Source organism: Myotis myotis, unplaced genomic scaffold, assembly GCF_014108235.1.
Source record: "Myotis myotis isolate mMyoMyo1 unplaced genomic scaffold, mMyoMyo1.p scaffold_m19_p_21, whole genome shotgun sequence".
In the NCBI taxonomy this organism is placed as follows: Eukaryota; Metazoa; Chordata; class Mammalia; order Chiroptera; family Vespertilionidae; genus Myotis; species Myotis myotis.
In genome coordinates, this window is record NW_023416326.1 from 1,399,757 (window position 1) to 1,418,485 (window position 18,729).

General features: G+C 55.8%; 1 protein-coding gene across 1 annotated transcript; it reads right to left on the reverse strand.

Moving 5' to 3' along the window:
* Window positions 1–3,536: 3,536 nt before the first annotated feature.
* CUNH1orf53 (chromosome unknown C1orf53 homolog) lies at window positions 3,537–8,446 on the reverse strand. The gene is made up of 3 exons (XM_036355148.1): window positions 8,149–8,446; window positions 5,356–5,457; window positions 3,537–4,182 (listed from the first exon to the last, which is right to left on the reverse strand). The coding sequence occupies exons 1-3, from the start codon at window positions 8,410–8,412 to the stop codon at window positions 4,111–4,113; spliced, it is 438 nt and encodes a 145-aa protein (XP_036211041.1). The 5' UTR covers window positions 8,413–8,446; the 3' UTR covers window positions 3,537–4,110.
* Window positions 8,447–18,729: the final 10,283 nt, after the last annotated feature.

Below are 18,729 nucleotides of genomic sequence, written 5' to 3' on the forward strand. Positions count from 1 at the left end.
CCCGGGGCATAAAGCTGCTGGCGCCAGGCCGCCCCCGCCCCCGCCCCCCGCCCTCGCCCCCCGGGTCTTACCTTGAGGTCTAGATGCTCCCGCAAGAGCCCGGTCCTCCGGGAGGGCGGGAGGGAGGCGGCGGCCGGCCCCCAGGTCTCGCCGAGGTTCCCTCTGTTGATCCAAATAAATAAACTGCGGGATGGGAAAACCTCTCCCCCGCCCCTTCTCTCTCTCATCCCTCACCTCTGGCCCGCAGCGCCCTCCACCTGTCTTTTATTTTCTGTTTATGCTTCCGGCTCGGGGGGAGGAGGAAGAGGAGGGGGAGGAGGGGGGGTGGGCAGAGGGTCCCCGGGGCCGGTGCCGGGAGGCGCGCTCCGAGGCTGCGTCCCGCCCTCCCAGCCCCGCCGCCATCCGGGGAGGTGTTAATGGAGGCCTCGCCGCTCCCGAACCTCGTAAAGCCGCGGCCTCTCGGGGCGGGGGCGCCGCGGGGGGCGGGAGTCGGCGGCGCGCCCCGGGCCCGGTCCCCAGCCGGCGCGGCGGCCCCGGGGCGCCCTCCTGGCCGAGGCAGCCGGCGGCCTAGACGGGAGGGGCGGCGGCGCGGGCGGGGAGCCGGGCTGGGCCAGTGACTGCTCGCCGCAACCCCTCCCCTCCCCTCGGGTCCCGGCTCGCTCTCTGCGCTCCGGGCGGGGAGCTGGGGCCCAGCACTTTGGGGTGCGCTCTGCGCGCCAGGGGGCCGTGGTCGGCGGGTTCCGATGTTCCTCTCCAGCCCCACGAGGAAGGAGGTGGGGAAGGGGAACGGGGGGACGGCTCACACCCGGAGAGGAGCCGGGGCGGGGGGGCGCAGACAGACTACACACCCCGGGTGGGTGGCGTCTGGTTACCTGAGCTCAGGTCCCCGAGGGGCGGTGGCCCCGGCAGCCCCGAGCGCCGTCCGGAGCCGGGAAGCGGTCGAGAACCGGGAAGCCGGGCCTCTGGCCACTGATTCCCTCACTCCCCAACCCAGCGCGCCCCTCGCCACGGGAGACGGGGGGGGGCGAGGGGTCCTGGGCGCTGGGGCAGCGGGTGTGAGCAGCCAGACTGTGAGGGTCCCTCCCTGCCCCCCCCCCCAGGGTGTCCCCACAGCCCGTCTCCGCGGTGCGCGCCTCCAGGAAGCGGAGGACGTGGGATGCAGGGCGCGTGGGTCCGGGCAGCGCCGCGCACAGGCTGGGAGAGGCCAGGGACCCGGAGGAGCCTGGAAGCCAAGCCCGATGGCGTCCTCTTCCCGCCCCGAATCCGCAATGTCGCTCAGGGGCACCCCGGCCGCAGTGCCCCTCCCTCCCACCCGCACTCTCGGCTCCACCAGCCGGGCCCACCGTCGCGTCGCCTGGGAAGGTCCCTCACCCGGGGCTCCTCCCCACCCCGGCCCTAGAGAAGCCCCGGATCTGGGTCTGTTCTCGGAGCCAGGGAGGGAGCAGCCGCCCACGTTCAGTTTCTACTCTGGCCAGCCAGGCCATCGCATGGATGGATGGATGGACTGATGGACGGATGGACGGACGGCGACACCCACCCCAAAACGCTTAGGTGCTGCCACTGATCCCGGCCCAAAGCAGCGCGTTTGACCGTTTTGGTGAGGAACCGGTTAGGTGTTTGGTAAATGCGTGCCTCCCACACGCGCACAGGCGCCTGGAGCCGCGCCGCCCGGGGAGAACACCGATGCGGGTGGACAGAGGAGGTCGTGGGGAAGCTCCCGACCCCCCAGAGCCAGGTTCCGGTTCGCACGCGTTGACACCCGGAGTCTCCGGAAGGGCGCCCCCCGGATCTGGCGGTTTAGGGGTCCCCAGCCCAACTTGAAACCCTGCATGGGGACCAGGGTGTAGGTGGCGCCGGCGGGGCGCTCCTGCAAAGACGGGGCACCCAGAGGGCACGCGGGGCCCACCCGACCCCTCACTAAACGAGCTGCGGGCTTTTTTTCTTTTTTAAAAAATATATTTTTTATTTATTTCAGAGAGGAAGGGAGAGAGATAGAAACATCAATGATAAGAATCATGGACGAGCTGCCTCCTGCACGCCCCCCACTGGGGACCCAGCCCACAACCCCCTCCCCCCCCCCATGTGCCCTGATCAGAATGAACCCTGACCTCCTGGTTCATAGGTCGCCACTTAACCACTGAGCCATGCCAACTCGGGGAGGGGAGGGGAATTTTTAAAAAGCCCTTCCCTTCCTGGCTCCCAAAATAGAGGGTCCCAGTGTGGCTTCTGGGGGGGGGGTGAGTGCCAGCCCCCTGCTGGGGGGCCTGCAGGGGGTGAGAATGTCCCCACAGCAAGCAACACGCCCCCCCCACCCCAGTTCCCTTAGGGGTTTCTGTGTTGGAAACAGCCTGTGGCCAGGCACCTGCAGCCCGTCCCCCTGATGGATGGCGCCCAGCAGCAGGGGTCTCTGAAACTGTGAAAGCTGTTCCTCCAGCGACCACGCGCGGTGGGCACACGCCCCGTGAGAAAGCTGGACGTGAGCTTTACAGCGTGCGACACGGTGTAGCCACCCTCTGGCGGGAGGCCCGGCCATGCGGCCACACTGTTTACTGTGGGAGCCCCCCCCCCGCCCCCGCAGACCTGTGGTTTGGAAGCATCTCCCCAGAACCACAGAGGACCGCAGACCCTGAATGTGACCCGGTGAGATGGCCCCACCGCCACCCACCCCACCATCCCCAGCAAGTGGGGGGGAGGCCTGACATTTTCCCAAGGAAGGTCACACAGTCCTGTGATGGCCACCCCAGTCCTGGCTTCCTGGGCGGCCATCCCCCCCCCCCCCCCCCCCGCCAGGCAGTGACCTGGGAAAGAGCCCCCCTGGAGGGGGTCCCCCTAAGTCATGTCCATCTGCCAAGGGGCTTTCTCAAAACACTGCGGCCGGGCTCCTTGTCAGAATGAATGTCCTTCCCTCCTCATGTCCCCGGAAGAGGGCCTTTTCGGCCGTTTCTCTCTCTTCTCCCTCCTGGGACCCAGGACAGAAGCCCCATCCACCCTCACTCCACAATGGCTGCTCCTTGACCCAGGAATGGGAAGGAGATGGGCCCATGGACCTTTCTGGAAAGATGCCCGCCTCCCCCAGTGATCACGCTGCTGGCCCCCTCCTCCTGTTGTCCTGGACATAATTTCCAGAGGGGGAGCCTGGCCAGGGGCACCAGCAGACACTGGACACCGGAATGCCAAGCGTGGGAGACATTTCTTATTTGACATGGAGTGAGTCACAGGTCACCGTCGGTGGGGCCATCAGAACCTCCCGGGGCTTCTTTACGCTCATTGTACAGCGTAGAAGGCCTTTCTTCTGGAGCTGACCGCGAGGGAAGGCACAGAGCACTTAGTGGGGCCGCAGGCAGAGACCAAGGCGGACCCAAGGGTGCTCTGAACCTTTCAGATCCTGCTGGGAGACCTGGCTGAGGGTCTGCTCTGGGTAGAGCCAGCCCTCCAGGGGCAGGTGCTCAGAGAGGATGGTGCCCAGGGGCTTCCCAGCAGCGGATGGACCAGGTGGACATGTGTAGAGAGACGCACCTGGGAGATGCAGACCCGTGGGGCAGAGAAGGAAGGCGCTTTAATCAAGAAACCCCCGTAAGCGGCCTGACCCCAGGCAGAGTGATTAAGCATTTCCACCGAGAGAACAGATGGAGGGCGAGAGCCTTCTTGTCGCGGGAGGCCCTCCTTGGCCACTCAGATGCTGCGGGTACAGCTTTGCAGCCACCTCCCCAGAGGGAGCTGGAGATAGAAATACGATGACGAATGTCTCCGCTGGGCTGCTGGCCCCGTGGGGAGCACGGAGGCCCCCCGATCGCGCCTCTGCATTTAAGGGAACAGTCGCTATTTTCTTCTTCAGCACATGTGCCCGATGAGGAGGGAGGCGAGCAGAAAATCCACGGCCACTTTGGGAACACACCAACATTCCCTCGCTTTTGTTCATTTTATTGATGTTCTTTTAATATATATATATATATATATATACACACACACACACACACACACACACACACACACATACACTTATGATTAAATCAGTGCTCAAGCACTCAGAGAGAGAGCAATTCTGAATTGAGATGTGTGTGTGTTTTTAAAGAAGGTTGAACGGAATGGCAACCAGAGATGAAATTGTTGTCAAACATAGAAACAGGAATTGAATTTCTTCTTTTTAGCTGGATCTTGAACGTTGACTTGACCATATGGGCACTGCAGGAGGAAGAAGACAAATTGTTAATGACTTCCTTAGCGACTGTCTTGACAGAGTAAGCGCTGCCCATGGTGAACAAAGGGGGCCGCGGACCGCGTGATGAAGGTCATTTGATCTTGCGGGTCCTGCAGAGCGGGAGGAGAATCCTGAGGAACCATCCTGATGAGGGGCCCCAGTCCCTTCCTCTGAGCATCCTTCCGACTTGAAGGTTTTACAGTCAAAAGCTCACTCACAGAAAAACCCCAAGTCCCCAGTTTGTGCAGAGCTCGTATGTGCGTCATTCGACACAGACAATGGCGCAGGTGGGCACGCACAGGAAAGCGAAGGCCTAACTCGTCAGCGTTGGCCACAGTTGGCACGTGGACGCGGCGTCTCCTCCTTAATTAGAAAGTGGGTCAGCGAGAGGAAATGGTGCTCTACATCGTACGGTAGGCGCATCTGCAGACGCTTACGATCTGATCTCCGCAGCCATGCGCCCAGAGAGTGTGCGTTTGCAAAGTTAGTGCAGAATCCATCCCCACGGTTTGGGGTAGTTTCATGGTTAAAGACAGAGCAGAAAAGTGACAGAGAAAGGATGCCAAAGAGACAGAAGAGAAAGAGGAGGAGGAAGAAGAAAAAGAAGGAGGAGGAGCAGGAGGAAGGGGAAGAAGAGGAGGAAGGAGAAGGAGCAGGAAGAGGAGGAGGAGGAAAAAGGAAGGAAGGAAGGAAAGAAGGAACAAAGAGAGAAAATCATTATCATTGAAGGGATTCCCACCTCTCAGTGCTGGGCAAATCTCTATGTAGTCAGCTAACAGCTAATAATGAAAGAAAACACTTTCTGGGCTCCAGCTTGCAATATCCTAGCTCCCTTTCCTGCGCCCTTTGTGCTTACCTCGCGAGCGCGGCTCATTTAAAGCCTCGTGAAAGGTTTCCTGAGCATAAAGAGCTCCCACGGACCGCCGCCCGGCCGTGCAAGCGCCCGATGGCCACGGTGCAATGTTACCCGAGGCCATTAAGTTTAAAGGCCCTGAGTTGGTCCTCAGGCCCCATTGTCCTGGGCCGAGGGAGCTTGTGAAAAGCGCGCGGCAGGTCTATTTCGCGTTTTTATTTGACTTGTTGTTCAAATAACAGGCATTTATGAAGTTACAGAAGCACCGCCAGGGGCTGCCGGAACGCGAGGATCTGCCACTCACGTGTCTGCAGGCGGATCCGCAGCACCGGCCCCTCTGCAAGTGGGCGAGTCGCGTGAGCACCAGGTAGCCGGTGGCCGGGTCCACGTAGGTCAGCTGCTTGGCCTGCAGAGTCGCGAAATAAAACCATCCATTAGTCTCAATATTCGCCGTATCTCCTCATCTACCCTAAATCCTACTAACAAAACAACTGCCCAATTCCCTTAAAACAAGATTGCCCGGCCAGGGTGGCTCAGTGGTTGAGCATCGACCTAGGAACCAGGAGGTCACGGTTCGATTCCCGGTCAGGGCACAAGCCCAGGTTGCGGGCTCCATCCCCAGTGTGGGGCACACAGGAGGCAGCCGATCAATGATTCCCTCTCATCATGGATGTTTCTCTCTCTCTCTCTCCCTCTCCATTCCTCTCTAAAATCAATAAAAAATATATTAAGCCCTAATTGGTTTGGCTCAGTGGATAGAGCGTCGGCCTGCGGACTGAAAGGTCCCAGGTTCGATTCTGGTCAAGGGCATGTACCTTGGTTGCGGGCACAACCCTAGGAAGAGGTGTGCAGGAGGCGGCTGATCGATGTTTCTAACTCTCTCTCCCTCTCCCTTCCTCTCTGTAAAAAGTCAATAAAATATATTTAAAAAATATATATGTATGTTAAAAAAACAAACAAAAACCCCAATATGAACCTCTTCAAGCAATTTCAGGGCCCCTAGCAATCAAGGCGGGAACACATTCCAATGTGATGCAGGAGCCGACTTTGTGCGGCAGCAGGAGGAGGAAATACACAGCCGGGAGAACGAGACGTTGATGGGGAAACAAGAAGGCCTCTATGCCCAGGGCCCCTGCGGCCACCGCTTAGGTATTTTTCACTCGGCTCCTTGGGAACAGGTCTAATCACAGGTGATTTCGGAGACGTGAAGAGCTTAAGAGGCTGCGAATGAACTGGCACTCAGAAGTCGCACTGGCGAGTTCAGGGCTGAAAATACGCGGACGGTGATTTAAACGTACAGGAAAGGCGCTAATCGAAACCAACAGCGCCGAGAAAAGTACGGCCTGCGCCATTATTGAACACTCTTCGTTACCCCGTGATGTGGGACCGCACTGAACACTTCACGCTGTTTTCTTTTCAGGGTGTTATTAGTTCTGTTTTTACACCACCCCCCTCCCTCCACACACACAAAAACCTGGTATTGTTTGACCATATTAACGCTCACTGCTTTCATGAGTTTGACCGAAAGCAACTTTGATTTTTATTTTCTTTTTTTGTTACTCCTCACCCGAGGATATTTTTTTCCATGGATTTTTTAGAGAGAGAGGAAAGGAGGGGAAGACATACACAGAGAGAAACATCGATGTGAGAGAGACGCATCGACTGGTTGCCTCCCACATGTGTCCCCGACCAGGGCCAGGGATCCAGCCTGCAGCCGAAGTACATGCCCTTGACCAGAATGGAACCCTGGACCCTTCAGTCCACAGACTGTCACTCTATCCACTGAGCCGAACCGGCCAGGGGCAAAAAGCCAGGTTGACGACGGCCCTTCAGACGCTCCGGAAGCTCCCTCTACCTACGCTCAAACCCGTTTTCCAAACTGCCCCGCGTGTGTGGTGTGCCGGCCACGTCACCAATTCGGCCTCTTCCTTGGGTCTTGGGCACACGGGTGATGTTCTTTAGCCTGAGACCTTGTAGAGGGACTTTCTCCTGCTCTTTCGACAGGACGCTGTCACCACCCCTAACTCTGCGGCGCTGTCTTAGCCTGAGGTGTCAGGAAGCCAGAGGGAGAGAGAGGCTGAGTTTTGACACTGATGCTGACAGGCAATTGTCAAATCCCCCAAACAGAAGAACGAAGCTCACGATTGCCTAGCGAGAACCTAGGTGCCCACGGAGGGCCTTGACGTTGAGCTCTGTGAAGAGTGGAGGGAAGGGGAGAAAAGATGGCAGCGGAACGTAGAATAAAAGCAAGTTCATGCTTTATTATTCATCACTAAAACCATCGCTTGGTAGGGTGTTTAACTGATCCTGCAGATCAACGCACGACATTGCTCCTGTGCCTTCCCGGCTCCTCTACCCGCTCCATCAACGTCTTCACACCCATCCCCCAACACACAGACACACAAAGGCACACACATATACACATACTCACACACACACATACACACTCAGACACACATACACTCATACAGACACACAGAAAGACACACAGAAACACATACACAGAAAGACAGGCACACAGTCACACATACAACAGACACACATACAACAGACACACACTCACACTCATACACACACACTCACACACACACATACTTATATACACAGACACACACACACTCACATATACTCAGACACATACAGTCACACACACACAGACACAGACACACACACACACACACACTCAGACACACATACACTCATACAGACACACACAGAAAGACAGGCACACAGCCACACATACAACAGACACACACACACACACACACACACACACACACACACAGGAGTGATGATGTTCAGCTCATGCACTGATCAGAAAGAGGAGCACTCAGGACAGACGGACAGCCAGACGCTAACTCTCAGCCCGATTGGCGGGGCCAGGAAGCCTGGGAGCCATCAGAGGCTGAGTCTGCAGGGGCCCAGGTCCCCCGACCCGCCCCTCCGCCTGGGACGCGCAGGCGCACGGGCGTTAAGGTCGCCAGGACCAGGCAGGAGGGGCCTCACCGCGCAGGCGCACCGACTCCCGGGACCCGGAGAAGGGGCCTCACCGCGCAGGCGCACGGGCCGCGGGGCGGCACAGGGGGCGGGGCCTCACCGCGCAGGCGGCTGCGTGCAGGTCCGCGATCCGTTGCTCCGCCGCCGTTAACGCTCCGGTCTCCGGGCACCTCTCCGCCGCCGCCGGGCTGTCTGGCGAGCGGGGCCCGACATCTCCGCGCTCTCCCTCCGAAGCGGAGCAGAGGGGGACCCCGAGGGGCTGGCGGAGCCCTGCTGAGACCCCGAGGGGCCGTGCCGGCCGAGCGGCGGGAGGTCGTGCCCCGAAGGCTGCGGTCACCAGCGCTGGCACCCGCCTGGCCGCCATGGCCGCCGCGGGCCGTGCCGCCCCGCCCTGCAGGGCTCGCCCCGCCCTGCCCCCTCCTGAGCCTTTGCCACGCCCCCGCCGGGTAGCCACGCCTACCACCGAGTCCGCCACGCCCCCTCCCGAGCGCCTGCCACGCCCCCGCCAGCTCGCCACGCCCACCGCCGAGCCCGCGGCCGTAGGGAGACCGACCAACCCCGTAGGGTTAGGGCCTCAGCCTTTCTCATCCGCGTCCAGCCCAGACCACAGCCTGGTCACGAGGCTCCTGGACATGCAGAAGCCTGTGTTTGGCCCCCAGAACCCCTAACAGCTCCCTCTCTACCCCGTCCGCTCCTGAGCCAATCGCTGTGAGCGCAGGTGGCTCGTCAGCCAATCAGGGCCCGTCCCTGGTCCGCCCACAAAGCCCTGGCCGAGAAGGGCCTGGATTGATGGACGGGCGCTGGGGGCAAAGGGCGACCGCAGAGGCAGCAGCCTCCCTCCGGCCAGCCCAGGCCTTCGGGATTTCATTCATTTCAGGTATGGGTATTTGCTCCGCTTTAGCTTTTTCTAGGTAATCATTTATTTTTTTTTTTTGCAGTGTTTTCCCAATAGATGGTAAGACAGGGGGGCTACATGTCATTTTTTCATGTATGTCTCTCCACAGCCCATCTTTAATGAATAATGAATTTTTGAGCAGGCAAGCAAGTCAGCGGTCTTCATTCTCAAATGCATGTGAACTACGTTCCATATGGAAATGGAAATTTAACAATCTGTATATAACGATGCAGATTTGACGGTATTGACTATATATTAAGGGTTGCAAATGAATACTTTAAAAAAACCTAGGTGATACCTATACCAACTCTGAAGTCCCATTAAACTGTATTTATGACATCACCTTGGGCCTTTTTACTGATAAACAGGACGGGTGCATACATTACCAAGTGATCCGGTCCGCACCCCTGAAGTGCCCCTCTTTTTCATTGACTTTAAGGGTTATCTTCTAATGAGTCACGACTGGACTGTCCTGTGAGTGGACACATCCCTGCTGGAGGCTGACAGCCACACCCAGATGCTGGGCCGTCCGCTGCCCGCTTGGCACAGGTCTTGCGGGCCCTGATTTCGGTAGTTGATGCTTTCGGGGTGGCTGGACGGTGTGTTACGACCTGTCAGGCTCCATGTAGAGTGAGTGCACTCTCACTCTCAATCCCCGTGATCGAGGGCAGACGTTAACACGGCCCCGAGGCTGCCCGTAGAGAATCCTGGTCTCATGTCATCGGACGTCCAGGAGCGCCCCTGGTTTCACTGAGGTGGTCCTAGAAGACCCTGGTGGGGAGTATAACCAGGTCCACCGGCAAGTCCAGGGAGTCCCTGCTGCCTCCACAGGGGAGTCTGACACGCCGCTGCCGCCACCGAAGCCCAGAGAGCTATGCAGTGGCTGCCATCTGTCCCTCTCCTCTGCGTCTCCCGGGCGAGTGTGGATGGGCTGCACACAGGAAGTTATCTAGCTCGTCCACCTCCTCTTCCGCCCTCTCAACCATAGACCTTCTTAGTGCAATGGACGGATTAGTATTACGTTTTTATTTTTATATACATATATATGTTTTTTAATCCTCACTTGAGGATATTTTTCCATTGATATTTTTTTATTTTTAAATTATATATATTTTTATTGATTTCAGAGAGGAAGGGAGAGGGAGAGAGAAACATCAATGATAAGAGAGAATCATTGATCAGCTGCCCCCTACTGGGGATTGAACCTGCAACCTGGGCATGTGCTCTATCCACTGAGCCAAACCAGCTAGGGCTCCACTGATTTTTAGGGAGAGTGGAGGAGCAAGGAAAAGACAGAAAGAAATATTGATGTGAGAGAAACACATCGATTTGTTGCCTCTTGCACCCACCTCAACCAGGGCCCGGGCCAGGGAGGAGCCTGCAACGGAGGTACGTGCCCTTGACCGGAATCGAACCTGGGACCCCTCAGTCTGCAGGTCGACACTCTATCCACTGAGCCAAACCAGCCAAGGCAGTATTAGGTTTTCAAAATGAGGGTGGCAGCCACAGTGTTGCAGGGCTTCCCACACCCTGACACAGTTGTAAAGAGATCATGGTGAAGGCCGAACAGACAACACCCAAATCGCAGGGCTGTTCTCCGCGCTCTCACCGCCCGAGGGAGGAAGGCCTGACCGCTGTTCCGTGACGGGAATGAAAGGCGCACTGAGTTTCAGGTCAAGTATCCATGACACTGACATGTCTGCCTGGTCTACCGAGTGTGATACATGTTAATATCCTCCCGGGGACATGCCTCAGTGAGCAGAACAGCGGGCTCGCCCTGAGCTTTGCTGCAGATGCAAAGTTGGCGCACCTCTCAAATCCCGGGAACGCCAATCTGCCGCTGGCGGTGCAACTGCGATGTCGCCGGGAGCGTGGTCACACCGGCACCATCCACACCTGTTGCTCCATCCGGTGACTGGCACAGGTTGGATAGCACCGTTGAGAGCTCACCTAGTTTGTACCACATCATGGGGCCAATAAGGACAGCGCAACCAAAAGGCCGTGGCCGGTGGAGCCCTGCACAGCGATGCTGCCCTGTTCATAGCGTGACAGTCATACATCCGGGACACGCCTGGGTCATCCATCCACCCATCTAAGGCCCATCCACCCGTCTGAGGTCCATGACAGGAGGAGCATCCTATCTAATAATAGACGAACATGGTAATTGACCATACCTTCGATACGCCTCCCATTGGCTAATCAGTGAGATATGCAAATTAACTGCCAACATAGACGGCCGTTAATTTGCATATGTAGGCGTGAAGCGGCTGAGCGAAGACTGAAGGCGGCTCCTGCCGGAGCGAAGGCCTGGGTCCCGGGTGCCGGAGGAAAAACCGGTGCCGGCAGCCAGGGGAAGGGAAGGCCTATTGCACGAATCTTTTCGTGCAACAGGCCTCTAGAGTATAGTATATTCTGTCTGCCTTTTCATTTTATTTTATTAATGTTAAATATTTGTATTGATTTCAGAGAGGAAGGGAGAGGGAGAGAGAGACAGAAACATCCATGATGAGAGAGCAGCATGGATCAGCTGCCTCCTGCACGCCCCACACCGGGGATGGAGCCTGAAACCCGGGCCTGTGCCCTGACCTGGAATCGAACCGTGGCCTCCTGGTTCCTAGGCTGACGCTCGACCGCTGAGCCACGCCGGCCGGGCTAACTGGGAGACCATTAAACTTGTCTCTTGGCCGTTCTCTCATTTGTCCCTCTACGCCCGAAAGACTCAACCCCTAGGCTTGCGAGGGATTCTAGGGGCGTCCTTTAGGCTCACGTGTTTCTCCCACGGTCATGTTCATCTTCCCATCAGTGTTTGTGCTTTACCACCGGGCGCTTGCCCCCGCGCCCCCCCGCCCCTTAAAAATGTTTAGCCCCATTTCCTGTAAAGACTGAACAGTTGGGTGAACGTGGGGTCTGCAATAAGCGAGAGATACAGACACTGCCGTTTTCCCTCGCCATTGTGGGAGGTCTGTGTCCAAGTTCTCTGATCTTTCTCGGGATTCCATGAGACACACTCAAGTTCTAGAGCTAAAGGCTACTTTCGACTATTTGCAGTTGTCTCGTATGTGCAAGGTTGCAGGGGAATTCATTGAAAGAAGAGGGGGAGGGCCGGCCAGCTGGAGTGGCTCAGTGTTTGAGCGTCGACCTATGAACCAGGAGATCAGGGTTCAATTCCCGGTGAGGGCACATGCCCAGGTGCGGGATCGATCCCCAGTAGAGGGCGTGCAGGAGGCAGCCGATCGATGGCTCTCTCTCATCATTGATGTTTCTCTCTCTCTCTCTCTCCCTCTCCCTCTCTCTCTGAAATCCATAAAAATGTATTTGAAAAAAAAAAGAACGGGAGAAGCAGTGAAGCAACGTTGCAGGGGGAAATGCCATGGTCTCGGCAAGGAACCGGTTGGCATTCACAGTTGCACAAGCCTGCCTCCGGGGGGCAGTAGGGGGCAGGGCTGGAGGACAGCTTCCCGTGGACTTTCAAGGCCACCACGACCACCTGCTGCCTGGGGTCCGTGCCTAGGTTAGGTCTGTGAAATGGGTGCAGTCGCCACACCTCCCCCACAGGGGTTTCGTAAGGATCGCATGAGATGCTCACTGCTGGGCACTTCTAATTGTGCCTGTTCCCGATTAAATGTCGACGAAAAGGTAGCTTTGTTTGTACGGACCTGGCTGCCTGGCTGTGTGGGTGACCCCGTCACGAGAGGAATCTGAGGGGAGGTCGAATCACAAATCGGTAGCAGTTCGATAGGTGGTGAGATTTACCCTTTGGATCGCCCCTCAGCCCCTGGGATGTTCTGTCTCTGTCCCTTGGTTTCCAGTGAATATCAAGGTATCTTTCTTTTGTTTTCTTTATTTAAATATATTTTATTGATTTTAGAGAGGAAGGGAGAGGAAGAGAGAGATAAAACATACAACGATGAGAAAGAACCATCGATTGGCTGCCTCCTGCACGCACCCTACTGGGGATGGAGCCCGCAGCCACCTGGGCATGTGGCTCAGCGGTTGAGCGTTGACCTATGAACCAGGAGGTCACTGGTTCGATTCCCGGTCAGGGCACATGCCCAGGTTGCGGGAGAGGGCGCCCTAGCTGGTGTGGCTCAGTGGATAGAGCATCGATCGGCCTGCGGACTGAAGGGTCCCGGGTTCGATTCCGGTCAAGGGCACATGCCCGGGTTGTGGGCTCGGTCCCCAGTTGGGGGCCGTGCAGGAGGCAGCTGATCCATGGTTCTCTCTCATCATGGATGTTTCTCTCTCTCTCTCCCTCTCCCTTCCTCTTGGAAATAAAATATATATATAAACTGTTTAGCAACACGGACGTGGCCTGAGAACACTGTGAACTCGAATGAGCCTGAGGACCCCGAGAGAGAACAAGGGATGCGGGACTGGAGGACTCCGACGCCCTCCTGCATAAACTCATCTCGTAACTGCAGCTCCCCAGGGAGCAGGGAGCGAGTGAGGGCCCTGCTGGTGGACGGGACAGGAAGGGTTAAGGCCTGGGCTCACACTAGAGAGTGTGGTCTGCTGTCTGCTCTCTGCGGAGGGGGGTCTGGGGGGGGGGGCGTGGCGGGCTGGTGGGAGGGTAACTCACGGGTGTCTGGCACGTCCCAGCAGCAGGCAGCCCCGGCTCGTCTTTCACTGCTGATAAGGTATCACTCCCCTGGCGTTGCAGCGGGATCCTCGTGTTTAAAATACAGTCAGGATATATTTCATGTTTGCTTCCCTGTTTTCCTTCCTTCCTCCTCCTCTAAAGAAACATTTGTATAAAACTTCCAGCCCATAAAAGAAGCAGCAAGCTTCTTCTTCCCTCTGGACCTCTGCCCACTCCCCCGGCCCCCAGGTCCCCGGGGAATGGAAGTCCCAGGCGCCCCATCCCGCCTCCACACGTGTTCTCAGCCCCTATGTCTAAAAGGTAAAAAATGATGAATGATCCCATGATTATTAACTCACCGAAATAATTACCAGCCATCCCTTCATGTCCCTGACCATCCATTCAGTCTTCAAAATGTCCCGTTGGTTAAAATGATTTTCACAGTTTGTTTGGTTGCGTCAGAATCAAGGTCATGTCTATACATCGCCGCCGATGGACACACCTCCCCTCTCTCTTAGGCCGAGATGCCTGGTCCCTGTCTGTTCTCTTTCTTGGAATGTCTAGGGTGTCCCAAAATTCACGCAAGATTTGAATTTTGCGTGAGCATTAACAACCACACAAACAAGAATAAAAGCCTAATTTTACTTGGTTGATTGAATCAGATTCTAATATCTGTGGCCATTTGACCAATGAAGACCGTGGCTTTGCGTATGTGCCAGCAAAGCCGTGGAGGCCACTGACCCGATGTGCTATTCCATACATAACCCTCTACTGTATACTTTATGGATCAATAAGACATTTACAATTTTTAATTATAAACCTGTGTTCTCTATCAAAATTACTTCTTGCGTGAATTTTGGGACACCCTATATTTGATGAAAAAAAACCGCACTCTAGATTTTGCTGCTTGCACCCCAGTGGCTCCCCCTACCATATTAATGTGTCCCCCGTTTTTCAGTCATTGGGAATCAGACCTAGGCAGTTAAGCAGATGCACGTTCTCTTCTCCTAGCAGGAGATTTTCGTGGGGGTCCCGCATATACGTCCACCAGGCGCACACGAAGTGGGATTGTCCTGCTTTTACGATTATTGCTCAGCTCATCACCTTCTCCTTCAAGAAAAAACGGTCCCACCCCGCCCCGGTCTCTCCCCTCCGGAGTCACGGCCATCTGCACCTCGAGCTTCATTGTCACTCACACCTTCACCCCTTCCCAATCTCTGCGTCTCTTTACCAGCCAGATTTTAAATGCATGTGTGGGTTTACACGCTGACACAGTCAGATGCAAACCGCTTGAAGGTGTCTGCAGCTTTCTCTGTGGATTGATCTCTATTGATCTAGGACAGTGGTCGGCAAACTGCGGCTCGCGAGCCACCTGCGGCTCTCTGGCCCTTTGAGTGTGGCTCTTCCTAAGCTTTCGGAATACCCTAATTAAGTGAATAACAATGTACCTACCCATAGAGTTTCAGTTTAAAAAATTTGGCTCTCAAAAGAAATGTCAATCGTTGCACTGTTGATATTGGGCTCTGTTGACTAATGAGTTTGCAGACCAGTGATCCTAGGAGAACAATGTCGGGGACTGGTTTTCAGACACAGACACTATTCATGACGACATGACGTGCACTTATAACAATAAATTATGTGACACACACAAGTACCAAATGCCCCACGTTCACCGCGGCTAATTATCCGGCTGTGATTTACTGGGCCCTCATTGGACGCGCCACGGCTATCTGTGCCCCCGCGGGTTATTTATACCCGTGTTATCTCCACGGAGGAAACGCTGCCCAAGAGTGGGGTCCCCTTATCTCCTCTGGGCTCTGCGCCGAGCGGCACCACTCGGGCAGCGCGAAGCCAGCCGCGGGGGGAGCGCTCCCACCCCGAACCCGGGAACGACCACAAATCAGGCCTTAATTTATCGTTTGGTTCAAGGTCCTGACGAGGGGAAGGGAGGGGGAAAGAGTGTTGATAAGCAGAATAAACTTAAAAGTGAATCCCGCGTACAGCCCCCAAAGGGAGGAGACAGCCGACATTCACACACTGTGGCCCAAGAGTACACCCCAGGTCGCCCTCAACGGTCACATGGACATTCCTGGGAAGTGATGGTGGGACAAGGGGGAGGCCTAACCCACACCACACGCAACAGTAAATGCATCGCGGATGTAAGACCTCAATACGCAAGCAGTTTGCTTTTGAAGAAGAAAAAAAAGGGGGTGCCTTTGGGACGAGAGGAGTCACCTGAGCCACATGCCTTTTCAGGGAAGGAAGGTTGGTTAGTTACAAGCAGTTCGGAGAGCTGTCCGCCTCCAGCTGTTAGCTTTGTCTGCATTCAGCTCAGCTTCTATTTTTGTTTGTTTGTTTATTTATTTACTTTAAGGATAGGAGTTTTCTTCTTTATTTTTTTTTCCAGTATCATTTTATTGATTTCAGAGAGGAAGGGAGAGGGAGAAATAGAAACATCCATGATGAGAGAGAATCATGGATCGGCGGCCTCCTGCGCGCCCCCCACTGGGGATCGAGCCCGCAACCCGGGCATGTGCCCTGACCAGGCATCGAACCTCAACCTCCTGGTGCATAGGTCGACACTCAACCACTGAGCCACACCGGCCAGGCTGGATTCAACTCAGCTTTAGTCCACTGTTCTCAGGGAGGCCATGGTTCGAGTCCCGGTCAGGGCACATGCCCGGGTTGCGAGCTCAGTCCCCCATGGGGGGCGTGCAGGAGGCAGCCGATCCATGATTCTCTCTCTCCCTCTCTGAAATCAATAAAAAAGAATATTATTTTTTTTTTTTTTTTTTTAAAAAGAGAGCTCAGCACACAGTGGGCTGGGTGTGGGCACAGGGTGGTTTTATGTGTAACCTGCCAGGGCCGTGGTCTCCGAATTGAGTCTTTCCAAGCAGAGAAAAGACCGGATTGTTTCCCGTGCAGACCTATCCCACCCCTGGCAACCTCCCGGAAACTCTGTTTATTCTCTCGGGTCCCAGGCAAAGGAGAGAAGAGCTTTTCTCATGGTCCCTCTGAGGAAATGGAGTAAAAAGCTTGGCAGCTGCAGTCCGAGAGGAAACAGACAAACAAGCCCTCGAAGGCTCAGACAGTGATGCCATGTGCACTGGGGCTCGTGTGGAATTTAAAGGGGAGAAGCCGGAGGAGGTGCACATGATGAAAGAGACCCTACACACCCTGGTTTCATGTCGGCGCGTGTCTTCGAGCCTGGGATGGCCAGATGTTGGGAAGAAAGCGGGAACCCCACGAAGCCTGGGGTTCGCAGCCGCTTCTGCGGGGCTTAGGGGAATGAATGGGGTGTGTTCTCCCACACCCAGGCTTGGCATCTGACAGTTTGGCCTGAAACCCTGACACGCCCAGGGCCCGCCCTTCCGACGCCCTCCACATACCCTCCACCTCCCAAACCACAGTGCCTCCCCCCCCCCCCCCCCCCCCCCGGAGATGAGCTATTTCGTGATCCCTCGCTTCGCAAAATGAGTGTTTTTCATCTATTTTAAGGAACACTTGCTTCACCTCTTGGTCTGAAAAACGGAGTCTCTCTCAGGGTGATGGCCCCCCATCTGTAAGGGGCAGGGCGCCTTTCCGTCCTGGTGGCAAATAAGAGATAACGGCCCATTTCCAAGTAAGGAGGTTATGGGAAATCCAACCGCAATAATCGCATCAGCTCCCTTCGCCAGGACCCTCTCGTGGGCTTTGCCACGAGTCCTGCATGTCCTGTCACCTTCATGAAAAGGCATGAAGATGAGCCTCATGGCACAGGTTAGAAAACAGACCGGAGACCCGAACGTGGGAGAAGTAAGGCCTTCCGGACGCGGGCCTAGCTGAATTCACACTCCATTCTCTTTCTTCCTTTTTTTTAAAGAATATTTTTATTGGCGTCAGAGAGGAAGGGAGAGGGAGAGATAGAAACATCCAGGAGGAGAGAGAATCATTGACTGGCTGCCTCCTGCATGCCCCCCACTGGGGATGGAGCCTGCAACCCGGGCATGTGCCCTGACCGGGAATTGAACCTGCAAGCTCAACCTCTGAGTCACTCTGGCCAGGCTCTATTCTCTTTCCACTCTGTTTCATTTCCTCTCATGATAATCACAGTTGCCTCTCTGTACACAACTCTAATAATAATAATAATAATAATAATAATAATAACAAAACAGCATCATGATAATAGTAGCAAACGCCTGGCAGCTGTACACTCACGTATTTAATACAACCTACCTATACAACAGGTACCACTGCCCGGCCGGTGTGGCTCAGTGGTTGAGCGCCGACCTATGAACCAGGAGGTCAGGGTTCGATTCCCAGTCAGGGCACATGCCCGGGTTGCAGGCTCGATCCCCAGTGTGGGGCGTGCAGGAGGCGGCTGATCCATGATTCTCTCTCCTCATGGATGTTTCTCTCTCTCTCTCTCCCTCTCCCTTCCTCTCTGAAATCAATATAAATATATTTAAAGTAAAATAAAATGAAACAGGTACCATTCACCATGATCATTACCCTGACTTCACAGCGGAGGAGACGAAGCAGGCGCATTGCCCAGGGGCCCTCAGCGCGTGGGGTGGCAGAGCCAGTGCTGTCCCAGGCACCCAGTGTGGCTGCAGAGTCTGGACTAAGCCACCTGCTCCCCCACTAGGACTAACGATGCACGATGAACAGGAGGGACCTCTGCTCCCAGCAGGAGCTCGGGGCCCAGTGTCCTCAGGCCTGGCCGCCACTCACTCATCGCCTAGAGGAAGCAGACCTATTTATAGCACCGTGTGGAATGTTTTCCCTGAGGCCCTAGATGCCTGATGTACACAGCAGGCCTTTCGAAGGTTGCACAAGACATGTATACCCTGCCCCTCCCTCAGGGGGCTTTGTGGAAGTATCAGGATTTAGCCACAGGAGAAATGAAATGGTGCCCGGCCGGTGTGGCTCAGTGGTTGAGCGTCAACTGATGAACCAGGAGGTCACGGTTCGATTCCCGCTCAGGGCACATGCCCGGGGTGCGGGCTCCATCCCCAGTGGGGGGCGTGCAGGAGGCAGCCGGTCCATGATTCTCTCTCCTCATGGATGTTTCCATCTCTCTTTCCCTCTCCCTTCCTCTCTGAAGCCCATAAAACTATATTTAAGAAAATTGAGAGATTTAGGATATCTTGTGTTACGGCAGTCACCTGTAAAATTAAGGAACCAAAACAGCTCAGCCGGCGTGGCTCAGAGGTTGAGCGTCGATC